Here is a 19,946-nt window from a genome sequence, read left to right on the forward strand (position 1 = left end):
ACATGATTTACCCCAAATGCCCTTGAAATTTCGGTGCAGAAAATTGCAGATTCGCCGTAGGTGTCCGGACGGGTGTCCGGACGCTTCATGCCTCCAACTTGCCCGAACAAGGTCCGATTCCTACAAAACCAAGGGGAAACATTTGTAAGTGTAAAATTAAGCTAAAATGCAATCAAATACATTAACTAAGTGCTAGAACATCCTAATTAAAGGACATTAGAACCTCAAAATAGAGGTCCAATCACAGTTCGATTTCATATTTTCTCCTCTGCTAATATTATTTGTACTGTAATACTTCATGAAATCTGCATCTACCTGCAGCTTTTCATATACCGGAATGTAGGGCTCCATTATTGGCATGGATGTGCATTTTTCTTTTTTTGTTTCAGGAGTTGCTCAAGGTTTAACGATCGTGGAGTTGGGCATAATCTGGTTACTTTTTGAGATTTTGGTTGAATGACTGGGTTCATATTGTCTATAGCTGCTCATGAAGTTTCTTTTTCAGATGAACAGGAGTTGATGGACATTTGTATTTAGGGTTTTTGGTATAAAGCATTTTGTATAGCATTATTTTGTGCGAGTATTACTTGGAATACCAAAATCGCTTTTCAGCAATAGTAACTGGTTGACAACCAGGGGTAGAGCCACGAAATGATACTGGGGTGGGCTATTGCATTTGAGGTACTACTACTTGCTAAACAATTTTCATTCTCAAGCGAAGTTTTGGTAAATTTGCTTAAGATGATATTCATTATCAAAGAAAGATGACATAACGAAGCCAAAAAAGAAAAGAACGCTCACCACTGCGTGGTAAAAGGTCTGGCTTGGGCCTCATTTTCCTATGGTTAAGGTTGTCCGCCTAATAGGGGTCTAAACAGTCGGTTACGATTGTTTTTCGTTTTACATGAATTTAACTGATTATGGTCGTTTATCGACAATTAATTTGGTTTTTTCAGTTATTTTGATTAGTCGATTTTAAGTCAATTTTTTTTTGAAAATAACTAATAATTGGTCGAATTGATGATCCATTTGATTTTTACGATTTTTTTTAAAGGGATAAATATCACAAAAACCATTAAACTTATCAAAAAGAGCCAATTTCGCTATTTTTCGTGCTAAATTAGCTCCTAAATTTCAGACAATGGTCCACACTCGCCCTTTTGTCTTCCTACCATTAAAAAAATGATGATGAGAACCAGAATATGTAACATGGCATACATTTGACAAAAAAATAAATTAAATGGAAAGGTGACATGGCTTTCAAAAAAAAATAAAAAATAAAAAAAAATCAAACACAAAAAAATAAAAAATCACCACCACCACCACCACTTCCTTTCTCATTCTGTTTTTCATTGCAAAACCAGAGCTTTGAGTGGAGTTTCTCTCTAAATTATTGCCATTCATTTGGGTTTGTTTCAGAATTCCTTGAAAAGTAGGGCACCAGAGAACTTCATGACGACTGTTGCGGAGTCGCCGGAGATGGAGGTCAGATAACTTTTCATGGAACCTTCTTGATTTTTAAAAATCATATATAAAATGATGCCACGTGTCAACATTTCATTGACCAATGCCACATCACATATCATTAAAAGATTGAAAAAAATACACATCTGGCCAAGTCATCTCCGTTAGAATGGAAAAGTGGTCGAAGAGCTAACCGAAACACCATTGTTTAAAGTTGAGAGGCTAATTGGATGTGAAAAAAAAAATTTGAAGACTGAATTGATCATTTTTTATAAGTTTAAGAACTTTTATAATAGTTATCCTTTTTTGTAAACCCCTACCGCCTAAGTCTCAGTATCACAGTTAGGCCGGTTCAGTCTTCAATTGACAATGGGCTTTTGAATCTCAGGATTATAATTGTAATACTAGCTTTATAAACACTGCAGAACAACCAAGATTTGTTGTCTTTCCTCGTCCTTTCCTTTTTGTTTTTGCATGAAAAAAACATTTCTCACGCATGTGCATCTGAGTGAGAATATATAACTTTGAATATATATATACTATAGTATTTTAATATTATACTGCCATTGACAGCCATACCGAACACTACACTACCCACTTTACAGGCATCTATATATGTGTGTGTATATATATATATATATATAGTCAAAGATAGGATCCTCATTAATCTCCGATATAATACTAATTATTTCCCAAAACTAACCATTAAAGTGGTGTTAGGTGTATAAATATTAAATATGGTGGTCAACAAAAGAGTTCCCACCAAAAGACATGTATTTGTCAATGTGTCATGCATGCTAACCTTAATTATTTCATTTTCTCAAAAGGAAAACACTTTAATTATTTCAAGAAAAGACTCCTACTGGGAATATTGTCACATTTGAAGTTATATATCTATAAATAGCTGAGACCAACAAATGCACTAAGCACACATTACACTTGAGTTCATAAATCATATCATTTCATTCTCTTGGCCATTGTTTTCTGTCTACAATATTGGCAAAAACACACACTTCTTGATATCATAATCATCATATATTGATTTCAATGGCAGCGACCACCCAATCCACGGAGGCTCCACGGCGGTTGGCTAACTTCGCCCCCACCGTTTGGGGTCACGAGGACTTTGCTTCCTTTGCTTCGGATCAAGACTCGGTGAGTATATACATAACACTTTAATCTTAGTTCACTTCTATGTGTTCGATACTTTTTTCCTTTTTGGGCTAAGTAAGGAAAATAATACATAAATGATTGATATTGTAGGTGTATGGATTGTACACAAAGAGAGTAGAGGAGCTGAAAGTGCAAGTGAAAGATGTGTTGTTGTCTACAAACGATATTGTGGAGAAAGTTGAGTTGATCGACTTGTTGGGTCGTCTCGGTATTTCATATCACTTTGAGAGTGAGATTGAAGATCAGCTTAGGCAAAATTTCGACGTAATCAAAACTAAACTCGTCGATGACAATGACTACGGCTTGTACGCTATTTCACTTCTATTCCGTGTCTTCAGACAACATGGTTACAAAATGTCTTGTGGTAAGCGATCGATTGATAATATTTACGTAAACATAATTCAATGAAAATTTTAATGTGTATAATTACTAACAAGATGATTTGTGAAATATTGAAACTAGACGTGTTTGACAAGTTTAAGGGAGATGATGGGAAATTGAAGAAGAGTCTAGCTAGTGATGTGAAGGGGATGCTAAGCTTGTATGAAGCTTCTCACTTGAGCATGCATGGAGAGGATGTTTTGGATGAAGCACTCGGTTTTTCAAAAACTTCTCTTCATTCCATGGTGACCCTATTGAACCCACATTTCGCAAACCAAGTTTCCCATGCATTGCAACAACCTTATCACAAGGGCATACCAAGAATCGAGTCGAGGCAATACATCAATTTCTACGAAGAAGACGAGTCTAGAAATGAAATTCTGCTCAAATTGGCGAAAATCGATTTTAATCGCGTACAATTATTGCACCAACAAGAGCTAAGTCATGTCTCAAGGTATGTACAATTTCTTCTATAAATATGTTTCAATTGATTTTTGATTGGATTAGCATTAATTTTTCTTGTTAATTTTGTGATCATTGCAGGTGGTATAAAGACTTGGAGATTGCTTCAAAATTTCCTTATGCAAGAGATAGAATTGCTGAAATCTACATGTGGACTGTTGGATCTAACTTCGAACCACATTATGGACGTGTTCGAATTTTTCTTACCAAAAGTGTGACAATGATATCAATCTTAGATGACACATATGATGCATATGGTACAATTGAAGAACTCCGGCTGTTGACCGACGCAATAGATGGGTTTGATACTAATTTCTACTAATTCCTATTCTTTTTATGTACGATGTCGGCTGTTCTGGAGACCCGAGTTTACGCTCACTCAGATGTTCGAAGGGCGTGTATCTATAGTCATTTAAAATTTGTGAATTTAATTTGATTTGTAGGTGGGACATTGGTGCCATTGACGAACTACCAGATTACATGAAAGTTCTTTACAAGATGATTTTGAATCTCTACGATGAATTCGAACACGAATTGAGAAATGAAGGAAGATCTTCTTGCGTCGCTTATGCTAGAGATGCGGTACGATTAATTACCTCACTTATTAACCTCTCTTATGCTTAATTATTGCTTTGTTAATTATGTTTATGTGTGTATAGTTAAGAGAAATGGTGAAAGCATATCATGTTGAAGCCGAATGGTGCAACAAAGGTTACGTACCAACATTTGATGAGTACATGGAGAATGCATTGATCACAAGTTGTTATCATGCAATCCCAGCTGCATGTTTTCTAGGCATGGGGGACATTGCAGGAAGAAAAGAATTTGAATGGCTCAAAAGCATCCCAAAGATCGTTAGGGCTTCTGAGATGATCGGTCGTCTCATGGACGACATAATGTCACACAAGGTATGGACAATTAGCTGGTTATCGGCTTCGGCCAAAAGCGTATACCTGCAAGGTTTTTGTGGTTCGATCCCTAGTGGGATCTATCCTCGTTCGGCTCAACTTATCTTTCGGTAGATTGTGCACGTAGCCTGTTTGGCCCGAGTTTATGCCCAACTTAGCTGTCCAAAATAGGCAAACCCGGTGGTGGTGTTCTCGAGTTACCAAAACAAATGAGTTTGAAATTGATTAATAATTGTCAATTGAAATTGATTTGGGTATATATGTGATTGTAGGAGGAGCAAAAGAGGGGGCATGTTGCCTCAAGTGTTGAGTGCTTCATGAAGCAATATGGAGTGTCGACTGAGGAAGAGGTGGTTCAAGATTTCCAGATTAGGGTTGCGAATGCATGGAAGGATATCAATGAAGAATGTGTGAGACCAACTGCTGTGTCTCTTCATCTTCTGATGCCAATTCTAAACCTAACTCGCATCATTGATGTTGTCTACAAGAAGGAAGATGGGTATTCAAATCCAGTGAATTTGAAGGAGCATGTCAAGTCCTTGTTCATTCAACAAATACCAATGCAAGATTAATATTGTTTTCCTAGTATTGTGATTATAATAACACCAGCTTTATATCAAAAGCTGAGAACCTCGTCATGTAAACTAAATTTATCGACAAATAATAACAAGCCAAATAGGCGATGATTCGACGGTATAAAATGTTTCATATCTGTATCAATCTTTTGTTAACGAATTTGATTTTTCTCTCCTAAAAAAAAACATGATGATCTATACCTCACGTACTACGAATGGACCTAATCCAGGCTCTGCAGTAGATTGTCTACTACACGACCCCCGTTTGGGGTCTCGTGCACCTCTTAAGTGCATGGAATTTATATATAGTAGTGTACTCTATTGAGATTCTCTTGCAGCCTCTGCAATGGAGATTGCTATGCTATGTACTATAAAAACCTATATATAGTGTTCCTGGTGGGGCTGACGCGGCTATTTGTCTAGCAACCATGCAATAAAATGATACAGTAATGGCAGAAGCTGGATCCCGGTGCAAGGGAAATTCCTTTAGGACAGATCCCTGCATCCTCTGTGAAAGAAGCCGAGTCTATAGCCGTAGATGAAAGCATGTCTTTCTAAATGGGAATTGAATACAACGCCTTATCATTATCCAATTCTCAAGCCAAAAAAGCCCTTCCTTACGGAACCTCCTCTTCCTTCTTCTTTTGCATTAACTGCGAATCCCTTCTTCTCTTCCTTGGTATGAAAGAAATAGCTAGGACCAATCTCCCTCACAGTGTCCTTTCCTTTCGCGGATTCTCTAAGAGCGACATCCACATGATCAGAAAGCAGCGACGAAGGGATACCAGCTGCTGAGTCCAGTTATCCCAGCTACTGAGTTGTACACACATGATTGATGATTTCATGTACATCATGTGGAACCTGTGGAGTATACAAATTCACTTGAATCATGTGCGTTCAACTTAACCGTTGACATAACTGGGATACCAAATTGTTGACATCTTTATCATTCTAAACAATGATAAAAGGGCAATCAACTAATTTTATGGCATTCCTGTCAATTCCAATGACACTTTTGACAAGTTGCTCCCAGACAACAGAGCATGATCACCAGAAAATGATTCACCACCCAGAGGAAGTCATAATTGTCAAGTCATGCTCCTCCTCCACATGCCCAGCAGCCCAGGCATGTTGTATACAGTATACACCACATCAAACTCAGGTCCTAAAGCAAGTCTTTTAGACCCACAAACAGACAAAAGGAATAGACCATGCATCATGACTCTGCTTGGGTTTGGTCACTTGGAATCATCATGAATAGGGACTGACAAGGAAAAAAAAAAAGAAGGATAACTCAGTATTGGAAGGAAAGCCATAGTAGAAAATCCCCTTGGGTCCATTCTCTGATATACTCTTTTTTTTTTTGTCCACAAAGGGCACGTGCGTCCCCTCTTCTTGCTTCTTGTGTAAGCGGGGAACATGCAGATGACTAGGGCCCATGATGTAAATGGAGGGGAGGAGAACTAGAAGAGTTGCAGAGCTTTTACAGAGTTCTATTTCTATTCCTACTGAATCAAAATAATTGGGCAATCAAAAACTAGTATCGATTCCCCACTATCTTATCCACCATAACCAACCCACATTCCTTCATAGATCAACTTATGTGAGTCCCAAACTACCTTCCCCAGGTTTACCATTTTCATTAGCAATAGAGGAGACTTTTTCATAAAAGACCTATGCTTTAGAGGTTTTAGAGTGTAGACGGCAATGGAATCAAAATTCCGTACAACTTTAAAGCAAAGGTAGTGCATATTACATTAAACTAGTCCACAAATTAAAATACTAAGTACAAAGATCATTTTTTTAAGTTTGGCAATCCATGAACTTTTGTCCTCAGCATTGTAAACATAAATAGTATATGTTGAAAAGATTATCTGTTCAAAGAGATTATAAGCTTGCAGTACGAGGACTCCAAAGAGAGTAGAGAACTCACTTCTGCCATAATGCTGGCTTAGATCTTCAAAATCTCCTCAAAGTCAGATGACACATACTGAGACATCATCAACAAATTCAGCTGGCAAAGATTCCAAGATTCCATACAGAGCAAAACTAAACTAATCATACTCCAATTCGTCAGGAGTGATGGGCCGCTTAAGGGGGATGATAGATTTCTTTTCAACATCCCGTGACAATGCTTTCCTCATATCTGGAAATCAAACAATTGTATGAGATGAGATGAGATAGGAATTTAGCGAAAAGAAATTGCTTTCATTAGGCAAGGAAGTGAACCCACCTAATCCATCTTCCTCTCCTGAGTAATAGCGAAGCACTCGTCTATAGATCACATAACCAAGCTGACAAGGGAACAAAATTTAAAATGAGCATCCCATCCAAACAGACTTTGACAGACGAAGAGAACCTCGTCACACGAATGCCAAAATATTTAGATTTTTTTGTGACGACAGAATTTTCAAAACTGATGGAAACAATACATCTTTAAAACTAAATATGCATTATAAAACTAGTAAAAATGATAAACCACTAAAGAACGTTTATTTTTTTGAAATACGCAAATGAAGTATCACCTTTTCATACATCTTGATGGCTGGTGTGTTTGATGCCCTCACAAAAAGATCCACAAAGTACGCTTTATCACTACAAGAAAAAAGAAGAAGAAAAGACAGATCTAAATAAAACAGATAATGCAAAGACAACAACATTTCAAGTGATCAACAAGAAGACAAATGGGGAAGAAGGCTCACACATGATCATAAAATGGCATTTTACATTCTGAACAAGAAAGGGAAAAAAGTGGGATTTAACTTAAGTGACTGAAAAGAGAATTGTTCAATGTTCTGTTAATACTGTATAGGTACTCCCAATCTGAAGACGAAGGATTGGTGTAGTAATGTCATAGAGAGAAACAACTGTGAGGAAGGCTTATGAAGCAGGCCAACAGCTAGGTTACCACAATAGTATTAATGGTTGCATTCATACAATCATACCACAAAAACCTCAGTCTTACTCATAACAACTTTCGAGATTCATATTGAACCTTAGACTTATTATGTTTGCATATTAAACCCCTACCCATGTAATACCAGACTACCAGTGCAATCAATACTGCCCCTTCCCTGGAGCATTAATATTGATCATGCTCAACTTACTACAAATCTAAGTAAAAAATCCATGACCACAAAGCCTTGGTAAGCACATCACCTAAGTGATATAGGGGTTCCCATTCTCTGATGCAGTAGCAATTTGGCTATCATTTCACATTCGCCTACACTTTTCATGAGAAAAGTTCATTTCCCTCAATGCAGATCACTTGCATCATGCCATCTTCTATGAGCCATGGCTCTATATGTGTCGGAAATCGATTTTGCATAAACTTTATGAGCTTTCTTTCCACATCACAATATAAACTCCAAGATATATGCAATATCAAGAAATCGACCTTCCGTGCCCAATCCACGTTAAAGAATCCAACAATATACAAAGAAATAAACAACAAGAAAGAAAGATGCATATTCAACATGTCAAACAAACAAATGAACTCCACCAAACTTGTCAAACCAAGTTCTGCTTCAGACCATAAATTCATTTCTTCACCTAATCAAACAGACTTACTAGACTCGACCTGAATAATATACTGCCATAACATATTTCCAACTAGGGAAAATCATCATGCCCTTGGGCAGAGTTCTGTCCAAAGGAACTAATCGAGGAAGAAATATCTCCCCTAAACAAAAAAGAGTTGTAAGATGTTTATGTAAAGCTTCAACTACTCCAGCATAAAGATTATTAAGGGAAGGAATTCCACCTAAACTCTTACAGAGCAGAGCCTGCTTTCGTTCGAAGACATTGTAATATACAGGCGGGTATGAGAGATCTTGCATCTTTGTTAATATGTCACCACCAGTCAGAGGATATCACATATTCTACTTGATAATACCCACCAAGAGCAGGAGCAATCAACGATGGAGCAGACAATGAAGAAGAGATTCAAAGGAGGATTGAGCACCGTGACATTGTGGAGGAAAGAATAAGAAGTGAAGGAAAAATATCAGGCATGCCTAAAACTAGGTTAAATAGATGTCACTCATAATACGCTTCCGAAATTAGATATCGATACTTGTACAACGTTACATTTTCATATTAATCTTCAAGTGCGTAATACTTGTGCACCCCTCTCAACAGCATCAACTACTTGCACAATACCTTTATCATAAATGAATATTCATACAAGGTAAACTAAGAAAAATGAATTGCACAAATGAATTTTGCAATACAGAAGTAAACACTGGCCTAAACTATATCTAATAGCTTGAAATATGACAGAGGTCAGCATCTTTTAGACAAAATGGAAATGGAGTCAATTTTTCTCCTTTTGTTGACATAATGCCAACCCAGAAAACAGCTCAATGTTTTAAGGAGAGGATTCTTGGCAATGTAAGAACTTGGTAAATGACGTCCTAATTCTCGGTTGTAAGGTAGTAAGAGAGATACCAAAGTAATCTACAATGACAAGTTAGTAAGAGTAAAAGGCCATCTACCAGGAGATGCTTTTTCGATAAAAATAAGAATCACAGAGTGCGAGAGGTGAGTGTTAAGAGTGGAGGATTTCAAACTATTGTTGAAGCTGTACCAGGAGAAATAAACACGCTAAAGCAGAACCCAGAACAACAATAATAAGTTACCATTGCTAGACACTAACAGCAAAATAAAAGCACGACACCATACGAATTTATCCCTTGAAATTCAATTACATGTTATCACTGATGTCTTCCAGCAGATTCATTAGTTTCTTAGCCAATTGCTGCCGACGGTACTCTGGAGAAACAGTAACTGCCGTTACATGACCATGCCAGGACTCCCCTTGACCCTCAACTTTTCCCATAACTGCAATGTTTCAAATGCGTCAGAGCCAATTACACATCCTCTCAGAATAGAAACAACAAGACCCAAAAAAACAACGAAAATTTAAAATTAAAACATGAACAAGTAGAAGGAAGAAAGAAACGCACTGTAGCCCATGACTCGGTTACCGGGCGCTTCGGCGACATGGAAATAGTCCGGCCATCTTGCCAGATAAGTCATATAGAATGACATGTTGAACTGTTTCACCTCAAATAGCGAGCTCAATATCCATTGATTAACACAATTGTTGATCAGATAAAACTGTAGGAAATACAGAAGAAGAAGAAGAAGGCTTACAGTTTCAGTAAGATGGTCAAGGTTAACAGAAGCAAAACGAAGAAGATCGTTGCAGCAGAATCGGCGAATCGTCGTCATCCTTCTACACTTCGCCTTCGGCGACTCTCACACACTCGGTCCCAAATCGTATTCTAAGAAAAAGAAATTGTGCGCCAAAATTCCATTACACCAAACAAAGCCTTAAACAAATACAATTTTTTTTTAATTTTCTCAATGAAAGAGCAATGATAAAGTTACCGCGAAATATACAAATGACTTATCTGCACGTGTGCCACGTGGCCCCTTCGTGTCCGTCTTCCAGACTCTAACACCGTCGTCAATCAGAAACGAACGCCAATATCACTCTCTTATCTACCTCCAATCGATTCCTTCCACCTCACCTCGATCACCATGGCCAAACGCCCCTGCCCTTGCCCCTCTTCCTCCACCACCACCTCCACCGCCACCGTTTCTGCTCAAAATCATACGTTCCCGAACCTAAACCCCCAGACGGACCATCTCCTTAACGCATTTCTCGGCCTCGCAGACTCCCCCTCGCACTCCCTCGACATCTGCCTCGATCGCCTCCTCGACTCCTCCACTTGCGATGCCAATCAGTCCGTGCTCATCGATCGCGTCCACAAATTGGGCTCTGTCCTCGTCGACGCTGCCAACCGCGCCGCCCGAAAGCGCGCTTCCAAACACAATTCTCTTATCTGGCCTCTCCCTCCGGATCTAACTATCAAGGTATTTATCCCAACTTTACGGTTGATTTTGTTAGATTCTTTGGTCCTCTGAATTCGGATGATTTTGATTTAGTCGATCGGATTTAGTTCATCCGTCGATGGTGAGATGCTTTTGTAGCGTGTAGTTGAAGGTATATGAAAATACCTGTATGTATTAGTGCTTTGAATTCTATTGTTATTTGAAGAATGCAGTTTGCTTGTTTGGATTCTTTATTTGTTTTTCCCTTGTCTCATAAACTCATTGGATGTACCATTGAATTACCTGTAGCATCAATGTTGATTTGAGAATGCACAATGTTTCTGTTCCAATGGATGCAATATGATGCTTTTAGTTGAGAATTCTGATCCAGAAGTTTTGTATGCTTTGGTAGGAGTATCAAGTCTTTGCATTAGCAGTTCCGAAATAATAGCTTTCTTTATTGATACAGGTTGGAGTTATGGTGAATGTTAGAAATACAAAGTACCACATTGCTGGGGTGATGCCAAGTGATTTGGTATATAAGTGATAGCCCAAATTCGTGCCAGCTTAAGCCAAAGCGGACAATACCTCACAAAGTGGTGTTGGTTTGGGCTATTCATGTTAGGTTCTTTCACGAGTATCTGAATTTATTTCATAGTATCGTGAGCCATTTTGATTCTACGACCTTCCCAATCTCATTCGGAACACTTGATGGCCTTGCCTACCCATCAAGTGAGGGTATACCCAATCCATTTCAGCCACTTGTTAGGGTTTGCCTTTCCCAACTCACAAATGTGGGGGAGTGTTAGAAATATAAAATTCCCCATTGCTTGGGTGATGCCAAGTGATGTGGTATACAAGTGATAGTCCAACATAACAGGTCACTGTTATTATTGGGGCATTTAATTTGGTTTTTGGGACAGAAGCTTCTGCTTCTCGTTTTCTTTTTCACCTAGGGAGACTGCGCTTAATGAATTCTCCATTATTTTAATGTATTTCAAAGGGAACTCATTGATGTTTCTATGTGGCTATAGCAATCTGTGTTTCCACTTTTGCTGTTGGATTTCATTATAGTGGAAGGAAGCCAATTTTTTCAAGTACTTGATGTCTATAGCGATCTACAGGTCTTCTCCATGCTCGACACACAAAGCTTGTGCTTTGCTTCTGCATCATGCTCAATGTTCAATAAGTGTGCCCTGGATCCATTGTGCTATGCAAATATCGACTTGACGACAGTTGTCCCAAAAGTCAATAATGCAGTGGTATCTATAATGATTCAACGAGCAGGAAGAGTCCTTGAGTAAGTATTTAATTGAAGAATTTTATATTTCATCTTTGCCTTTGTAGAGATTGCTAAACTGCACAAGAGTCATTATCTTATATTATCTCGTTTACTTAAATCTTTATAGCCAGTTAACTTTTAATTAGCAATCTCTAAAGGCTCATCAAACACATAAAGTTGTGCTGGATGGTAATGCTGGCTAAGTGAATCCACATTCATCTTTGACTAATAACCATTTGTCTTGCGTGGCATGGGATATTGATAAACTTGCCCCATTACACTAATAATTCAAGAACAGTTGGCCCCTTCTCTCATTTCCCTTGCCTAATAGGAGGGAAAAAAGCAACAGGATGATTATGCATAAACGTACCTCCACCCCTGGCTGGGAAAAGCAACAGGATAACCCTTTTGTGTAGAAATCGTGTACAACTTGAATGATTATGCAGAAGTACTTTATTCTCCTTATCATGTTTCTTTGATTATTTAGCGGAATTATTTACGATGCAGTTGTTCTCATTTTTTATTCCCCTTTAACTGGTTTTGCAGGTCTCTTAAGCTTGGCATAGTTCCAGGCCCTACTTCGTCTCCTGGATCTTGTCAACCATTGGTTTATACCATCAGAAATTTTGTAGATGTATCTAAATTTTCATGGACCGATAAAAAGCCCAGGCAGGGGAAGGAGTCATCCATTCTTACAAGATCCTGCTTAAACTCTTTAAGTGGGGACAATAGTGCTGCTGGGTATGATTGAATAACTTTAAGTATAAAGAGATTCCCTTGTGTCGGTGTTGAGTGACTTGTTCTTTTCTTAACTCTTTTCCCTTTCATTTTGTCAGAACTCTTTTGAGAAGGTTGCACCTTTACAATATTGAAAGAATGGACGGTGCATCGCTTAGTGGGGCATTATCAGCTTGCCCCTCTCTTCTTGATCTGGAGATTGTTGGTCTGTAAGTTTTCTTTGACCCAGATTTGGTCATTGTAGTTGTAAACACACTGAAAGATGATAATAAGCGATTATGAGTTATGCTCATGTATGTGTTACCTGTTGTGCTCATGTTAACAAAGGACCAGGCATCTGACTAGATGATGAGTCATGTATGACATAAATGGAAGGCACGAAATATACATATGATAGAATCTAGATTTCCTTTCCTTGGTCTGGTTTGTTCTGCAAAATTTAAATTTTTTTAAACTTTTCTTGCGCTTTCTTGTCCTTGTATCCAGTTTGGAAGCCTTGTAAATAGGAGTTTTTTACCTGTTCTTTTTTCAAAAGACCTTTTTCCTAAAATCGATGGTAATTGATTTATTTTAAATTTTAATCGTGACGCTTTCTTTTTCCCCCCTCAATTTACTTTTGGATATGGGAGCAGACATGTTGAATTGAGGCAAACATTGATGTCCGTGAGCATGTTTTGTCCCTTGATAGAGCGTTTATTCTTCGAGTCATCCAAAACAGGTGCAGTACCTCCTTCATGAGATTTTTCCCCCTTAGTCGTTTTATATTGTAAGCTGATTATGAAATGTTTAATACCAGGACAAGATGACAGTTTGAAGTCACCAACATGTGTTGACCTGGTAAACAATTGCCCGAATCTAACTTCACTGGCACTCAGGGGTTTTAAGCTACATGATTATAAAGTTCGCATTCTCCTTAAGGTATGTTTAAGGACAGTTGGATGACACTCATGATAACCTTGATATTAGTGGGGTAGATGAACAGGGTAACATTTCTACTTGTGCAGGGATTTCGAAAGCTAAACTATGTTGACTTTTCAACATCGTATTCAATTACCGGAATGTTTTTGAGGTCTTTGTATCTCTTATACTCTGTGATTGGTGAGTCCTTTCATTTGGTTCCTTTACTGAATTTTTTTTTTTTTCATATTGAAAATTAGGAACCTTGGAAGCAGCTTAGGTGGTCATCTACTAGAGGTTTTGATTTTGAGGGACTGTATGCACCTTAGAGAGGTAACTATGATCTTTCCGTTCCAACCATGACTCTCTGCCTCTCACATTGATTGCCATTTGCAGGTGGAAGTTGCTCGATTATTGACAGCAATTCTTTCAGGAGATTTCAAGTTCCTTCAACATCTTGTGGGTAGATTTTCTTAAGCTGAATTTAATCCAAGCTTGGTGCTCAATTTTTATGACTGCTGCAATCTTATAGGACATATCCAATAGGGAAGGCTTAGCTTCTGAAGGTGACTGGTATCAGAGGTGTTACAACTCAAGGCAAGGGTTATTTCCTTTGGACTGATGTGCTTGTACCACTTCTTTCTTTATGTAATTTTGTACTATTTTATGCAGTCTAATCCCCGTAAGGCAGGTCTTGCAAGAGAGGCCTGGCATGTGCTTATTGGCTGAGTTTCCTTCAGAAGGAAGGTTAGTTTATTATTCGGCCATTAGCATGGGTGCTACAATTTTGTCATAATCATCAAAGCCTTTTCTCAAAGAAAATTTAGGATTAGCTACAAGAATCCATAAGAGAAGTTAGTTGGAGTCCCCTATGTGGATTCTTCCCTACCATGCTTTCATATGGAAACATATGTTCGCAAATATTCCTACTGAATCAATGCCATGCCATTTTTTTTTTCACTTTCATTCATCCATATCGATTTTAGCCCTCTCCTCTTTTTAGTATCTTCTACTGAATTTTCACTAATTTCCCTACATTATACGTGCTCAAAGAAAAATTTAAGAAGATTTTTTTGCATATATTATCGGGCCATTCTAACCTAGATCAAATAGTCTCGTTTCATCCTTGTATTGCTGCAAACAGGAAGGGGAAAATGACTTTTTTAACTTTATTTCACTATTATTAAGCATCTTGGGTTTTGCAGTTTCTTTGGTCTTGACATCGATTTGAATAGTGACATCAGTCTGCCATCCCAGCTGAGCAGTCATACATCAGATGGTTCTTCGTTTACGAGTTCGTTGGAGAGCAGCTATAGTAGTGATCAGAGTAGTGGCAACGAGGAGAATCGAGATTCTGGTGGTGTAATTTTTGAGGAAAGCTCAGATGAAGTTGACTTTTTGCCTGGCTAGGTAACTTATCAAGCATGGCAAGGCTTGGAATCCTCGACCACCCAATAAATTGAGTACTGCTCTCCCTCTCTCCCTCTCTCTCTCTCTCTCTCTCTCTCTCTCTCTCTCACACTCGCACACACACACCCAGACACACATTCACACACTCATATTGACTCACTTTTATAAACACAAGTATTCTGGAGTTCTTCCAAGAATGCTAAGCAAAAATATCATAATTGACCTGTGAAGCTCTAAAAAATGTTGGGATGTTATTATAATTAAAATTTTCTGATGATAAGCGAACCACTTGAACAAGTGGTGCTGTTCTTCCATGTCTCAATCTATTATGCAAGATTTATAACATGACAAAGTTGTCTCAAAAGTCTAAATGTGTTCCTTCTTTTGTTTTACAGATACTGGGAAGAAGTTTCCAGTGAGCCCAAGCTCTTACAAGATCTATGAAGAACATAAACTGATTTCTTCCATCACTTGGTTCAACTGCAGCAGAGAATATTTGGGGAACTAACTTCATGGTGGTGGCCTCCATCACTTGATACAACTGCGGACTACAGCAGGGAATTTATGGAGCGATTGGTTTTTCATTATGAAGGCTGTAAATGGTGAAGGGAACCTTTTATTTCCCTCACTTTAAGAAAAGGATTACAGTATTTTTTACGGTTCTACCATTTCAGTATGTTCTGTATTTAATGATGATTCTTGAAACTTTGAAATGTTCGAAAGGCCGAATTGTGAATCAATATATATCACTTTTCTGCTATTGCGTTCAATTACCAAATTATGTTCCTGTCCCTTCCTCTATTTTTGACGAGATCCCGGACAACCTGGAGAATGCAGTGTTAAATTCAAAGCATCAGATTAGTCTTTGGAGTCCTTACCCTTCATGTATTCTGTATTGTTATTGGCGATAGCTTGGTTGGTTATCTCCCTAGACTTAAGTCTTACGGCACCTAAGGTCGAAAGTTCGAACCAACCAACGGAAATATTTTCTTGTGGAATTCTAGTTTCGTGAGCTTGTCTCACTTTCAGGTCTTATCCTCAAGGCTTTCTATCCCACCTTATCTGTCCCCAACGTGGTGTAGGTTGTTCTGACAGTCCGAAGTTTACGTCCACTCAGTTGTCTGAAGTACATGCTGGATTGGATGATTCCTCGGCTACCCAAAAAGAAAATTAACGAAGCCAAGATGAAATGCAAAAACATCCCCTGAGATATGGCATAATCTCCTGTAGTAAGTGCCGTTCTCATGTCTGCTAAATTGGCTTGTGATATCAACCTCTGCTATTATCATCCTTCAACTATTGTCAACACAATTCTCTGTTGTTTTGAGATAAAGTACAGAAAACTGGTCAGCGGTGATAGTAATATAACGCATCTAAGAATTCTTAATTGGCTAGTTATTAAAAGCCCTGATACGAATATCCCACATTGTTTAAACATGGGAGTTGTGATATATTGATAAGGAGGACAATTGCCTTCACAGGATAGAACGCGGATAGAACGCGATACGATGAGATAGAATGCAATAGAAACAAAGAGAGTAGGAATGAGTTACCTACTCTAAACGATCAAAGCAAACCCTTTTATTCGGAATTAAAGTACTATTCACAGCATCTAAAATCCCTTCTTTTTTTCCCTATCGTTAAACATCCTAATTCCTTCCAAACTCTTTTCCTAACCCTAAACTTGTCTAAAGACAATTATTGGGCAGATTTCTATATCCGTCCTACACCAGTTCGCAGCCATAACATACATCTTAGCAGATGCATATCTATCACTGGAATGTAGCATGCATCACTGCACTTTCAAGAATGCATACCAAACAAATCAATGTCATTTCTACACAAAAATTATCAACTGCAGGTCTCTCCTTTTTCAGAAACGTAGCAAATTGATACACAAAACACACACCCACATGGATAGAATTACCGAGAAATTTTTTTCCAAGATATCCGCATTTCATTTGCATGCTTGCTCCGAACTTTATTTGGGGCAATTTGTGCGAGGGAGGGGGAGGCGAGGGCAATGCGTCATAAAGATTTTTATGTCCACGGGGTAACATATGCATACCTAATATCACACCATATGGTATGGTGATACTTTTTCAGAAAACTAACAGCAACAATCCTAGCATTCATATAGTCAGTCACTTGAGAAGTGGAAAAACAATTTGGTAAACTAATACTTCATTGCTCTATGGAAATCATCACAAGAAGTTTTTGAAATAAAACTAGACTTCTACTCATTTTTCCAAGCATACAATACAAGTGAGAAACCAAGACCTGGGTAATCCTTAGCTTGTGAAGAGCTCTTCCAGGACAATACAGAAGGATCAAAGACTGATTGGGTCGACCACATCTTCTCCGCGGAGAGACAAGTTTGGAACATAAAAACTGCATTGCCCATAGCATTACCAAACAGCCAGTTATGTACATCCCAAAACACTTCAACCGGAAGCCCATCCACCAGAATCGTATGGTTGCCCCGGAACTTCCATTTGAGCCGCTTCACCTGCATCACTGTCTTACTGTCAATGCGGATCACAAGACACGGGTCTTTAAGATCGACTGTGTCACACTCAATTGTAACATCATGCATCTGCCCCCTGTCAGTAAATTGAGCTTTTGCACCATAAAACTTCTTTCCAGATATGTGCTCTCTCTTTGCAATGAAAATGGCATTAGAATGAACAGAGGTTTTGTCAATCTTTCTGTATGCTTCCTTCTTCAGATCCCCAAGAAGTAAAACCAATTCTTGGTTAAAGGTCACAGCCAAATAGAAACCCTCAACAGGCTCAGGTCCAGACCCAAATTTAGCATTACAGAAGTCCCAATATATGTCAATCTTACCAGAATCCAAATCGACATTCTTACACCCTTTTCTCTTAGAGAACAACCATGGTTTTATATCGAATTTACAGAGGCAATGATTGGACAAATCATCAATAGAAATGCTAAGTCCTTGACCCACCAGATTCTTGGTCCAAGTAACAGTAATTAAGCAAGAATGACCACGTAATTTACATTGATAAACACAAGTAACCAAGTTTTGAGCAGTTCTGGTGGTACCTGAAGATGAAGAATCAGCAACTTGGACTCCACTTTCACCAAAACAGGAAGGAAAATCCCTCATTTGTACCAATCAAAACAAATCTCAAATCTCCCAAGTTTTGCTTTTTTCTCTCTTCTATCAGCAAGAATTTGATGACCCTCTACACGTTAAAAGCATGAAAAACAGCACAAAACCCATATTTAGAAAAGAGATTCCACCTCAAATCCAGCACAACCACCATTAGAGTTCTCCAAAAAATGAAATCTGGATGCTTCAATTCGGCATATGAGAGAGAGACAGAGAGGAGAAACTGAGATTCTTCTCTGCCAATGTCTTGCTTAGTTAATCCAAAAAAATAATTGACAAAAGGAATCAAAGGATAGCCACAGAGAGCGATGGGGAAAGAGAGTGATTTTTCACATTGGGGGAATACTATGCAGGCTAAATATGAAGTGAACGACAACTGGGTATTTTATTTTCTAGGGAAACAAACAAAACCAAGAAAGAAAATAAAAAATCAAAAGCAGTTGCAGGAAAGAAAAAGCAACCTCTTTTCTTCATTCTCTCTCTCACGCTCACACATTTTCTTTACTAAATGCCATAATTATTAATTAAGAGAATCATAATGGGACCTTCCTTTTAAAAGACATAACACATGCATCAGCATTTAGACCCCCAAAAAACGCTTGCTTTTGAAACCTCCATTGCTCTTTTTCATTGCATTTTCCATGTAAGACAAATGTGACAATAGTGAAAGAGATTGCTGTCTGTATTAAACAATTCTAAATAGATTTTCTAGGGGGGAAAATTGAAAGGGAAGTCTCTATCCTTTATTCCTTTTGGGTTATTATGTGAATAAATAAACATGATCATCAATTTTTTGCTGCAATTTGAAGGTTTAATTATCAAAAATTTTTATATAATGGCAGAAAACATAATTTTTAATAATAACAATGTAAACAATAATTAAGATAATCATATCAAAAATCCACACTCAATACATGTCAATTATATTAGCCGTTTTGGGGTTTCGGTTCCGATGGATACATCAGATTACCCTCACAGATTTGTTTCTCGTGGCTCAACAACTGAGTCTTGGCACAAATCACTTAAGCCTATGAAAAGGTCTACTTGACATATATAAAGAGGGGCTTTGCACATATAAATCACTCTGCATCTGTCCGATTTGGTATATTGTGTCTTAACAAATCATAGTGGGACTTCTCTTGAAAATTAACAGTATAATCACAATTTTTCATGAAAAAAAAATGTTACAAAATTCTGGGATGAAATTTATTTAGCTTTTGGAGACTCAGTAGATTTGAACCTTTCATTTTATTTTTCAATTTGGAACAAAACTTTGTCTTTTCACATCCTTTTAGTACGAAATGTTCTGCGAATATTCATTCGCAATCAACTTGAATACCTTGACCGGCTCCACTATTTCGATAGACATGGTGGACTTGCATTGGCTTAGTTAACCTGATCAACTTGTTAAAATGGCTTCTTTCAATTTTTGTGGGTGTTGACCAGTGCACAATTGTATAATAGGTCCCCCACCAAGCATTTAACTAATTCGATGTGATAGACCTTTAAAACTGTTTTCGATCTTAGTGACGTATCAGGCAACAAAATTGACGTTTCAATGATGTTCTCAACAATTCTATTGAGGATGGCATGCACAGTAAAACTCGTGAACTAAAAGGGTCCCCGACTTCAAGCCAAAATACAAATGGACAGCAAAAGCAACTCAAATTGAGCACGAC

The 19,946-nt window shown here is 38.0% G+C and overlaps 4 protein-coding genes across 7 annotated transcripts; 2 read left to right on the forward strand and 2 right to left on the reverse strand.

Moving 5' to 3' along the window:
• Window positions 1-2,383: 2,383 nt before the first annotated feature.
• LOC120004609 (probable terpene synthase 6) lies at window positions 2,384-5,096 on the forward strand. Its single transcript, XM_038853980.1, has 7 exons — window positions 2,384-2,619; window positions 2,728-3,001; window positions 3,100-3,472; window positions 3,562-3,780; window positions 3,924-4,062; window positions 4,140-4,388; window positions 4,661-5,096. The coding sequence occupies exons 1-7, from the start codon at window positions 2,512-2,514 to the stop codon at window positions 4,958-4,960; spliced, it is 1,662 nt and encodes a 553-aa protein (XP_038709908.1). The 5' UTR covers window positions 2,384-2,511; the 3' UTR covers window positions 4,961-5,096.
• A 355-nt stretch (window positions 5,097-5,451) lies between these two features.
• Window positions 5,452-10,281, reverse strand: LOC120004610 (N-terminal acetyltransferase B complex catalytic subunit NAA20). 3 transcript variants are annotated; one of them, XR_005469563.1, is made up of 7 exons: window positions 10,121-10,281; window positions 9,931-10,021; window positions 9,673-9,805; window positions 7,489-7,558; window positions 7,197-7,257; window positions 6,897-7,109; window positions 5,452-5,824 (listed from the first exon to the last, which is right to left on the reverse strand). XR_005469563.1 is itself a non-coding variant. In XM_038853981.1 (6 exons), exons 1-6 carry the CDS (start codon window positions 10,196-10,198, stop codon window positions 7,018-7,020), a joined length of 525 nt encoding a protein of 174 aa, XP_038709909.1. In that variant the 5' UTR covers window positions 10,199-10,281; the 3' UTR covers window positions 6,662-7,017. The 3 variants fall into 3 exon arrangements, 2 of the variants coding, with proteins under 2 accessions (XP_038709909.1, XP_038709910.1); XM_038853981.1 differs by lacking the exon at window positions 5,452-5,824 and having other exon boundaries at window positions 6,662-7,109; XM_038853982.1 differs by lacking the exon at window positions 5,452-5,824 and having other exon boundaries at window positions 6,662-7,109; window positions 9,931-10,043; window positions 10,121-10,262.
• Window positions 10,282-10,399: 118 nt separating this feature from the next.
• On the forward strand, window positions 10,400-15,901 carry LOC120003639 (F-box protein SKIP17-like; the record flags this gene model as incomplete). The annotated part of the gene is made up of 13 exons (XM_038852654.1): window positions 10,400-10,846; window positions 11,929-12,104; window positions 12,633-12,827; window positions 12,923-13,033; window positions 13,457-13,542; window positions 13,621-13,742; window positions 13,829-13,893; window positions 13,982-14,054; window positions 14,118-14,180; window positions 14,254-14,318; window positions 14,394-14,468; window positions 14,927-15,184; window positions 15,527-15,901. Coding segments are annotated over 12 exons (1,683 nt in total), but the record flags the coding sequence as incomplete, so codon positions are not given.
• A 1,040-nt stretch (window positions 15,902-16,941) lies between these two features.
• LOC120003260 lies at window positions 16,942-18,759 on the reverse strand. 2 transcript variants are annotated; one of them, XM_038852165.1, is made up of 2 exons: window positions 17,412-18,759; window positions 16,942-17,279 (listed from the first exon to the last, which is right to left on the reverse strand). In XM_038852165.1, the coding sequence occupies exons 1-2, from the start codon at window positions 18,259-18,261 to the stop codon at window positions 17,272-17,274; spliced, it is 858 nt and encodes a 285-aa protein (XP_038708093.1). In that variant the 5' UTR covers window positions 18,262-18,759; the 3' UTR covers window positions 16,942-17,271. The 2 variants fall into 2 exon arrangements, with proteins under 2 accessions (XP_038708093.1, XP_038708092.1); XM_038852164.1 differs by lacking the exon at window positions 16,942-17,279 and having other exon boundaries at window positions 17,299-18,758.
• Window positions 18,760-19,946: the final 1,187 nt, after the last annotated feature.

The sequence above is a fragment of the Tripterygium wilfordii genome, chromosome 8, assembly GCF_013401445.1.
Source record: "Tripterygium wilfordii isolate XIE 37 chromosome 8, ASM1340144v1, whole genome shotgun sequence".
Taxonomy (NCBI): domain Eukaryota; kingdom Viridiplantae; phylum Streptophyta; class Magnoliopsida; order Celastrales; family Celastraceae; genus Tripterygium; species Tripterygium wilfordii.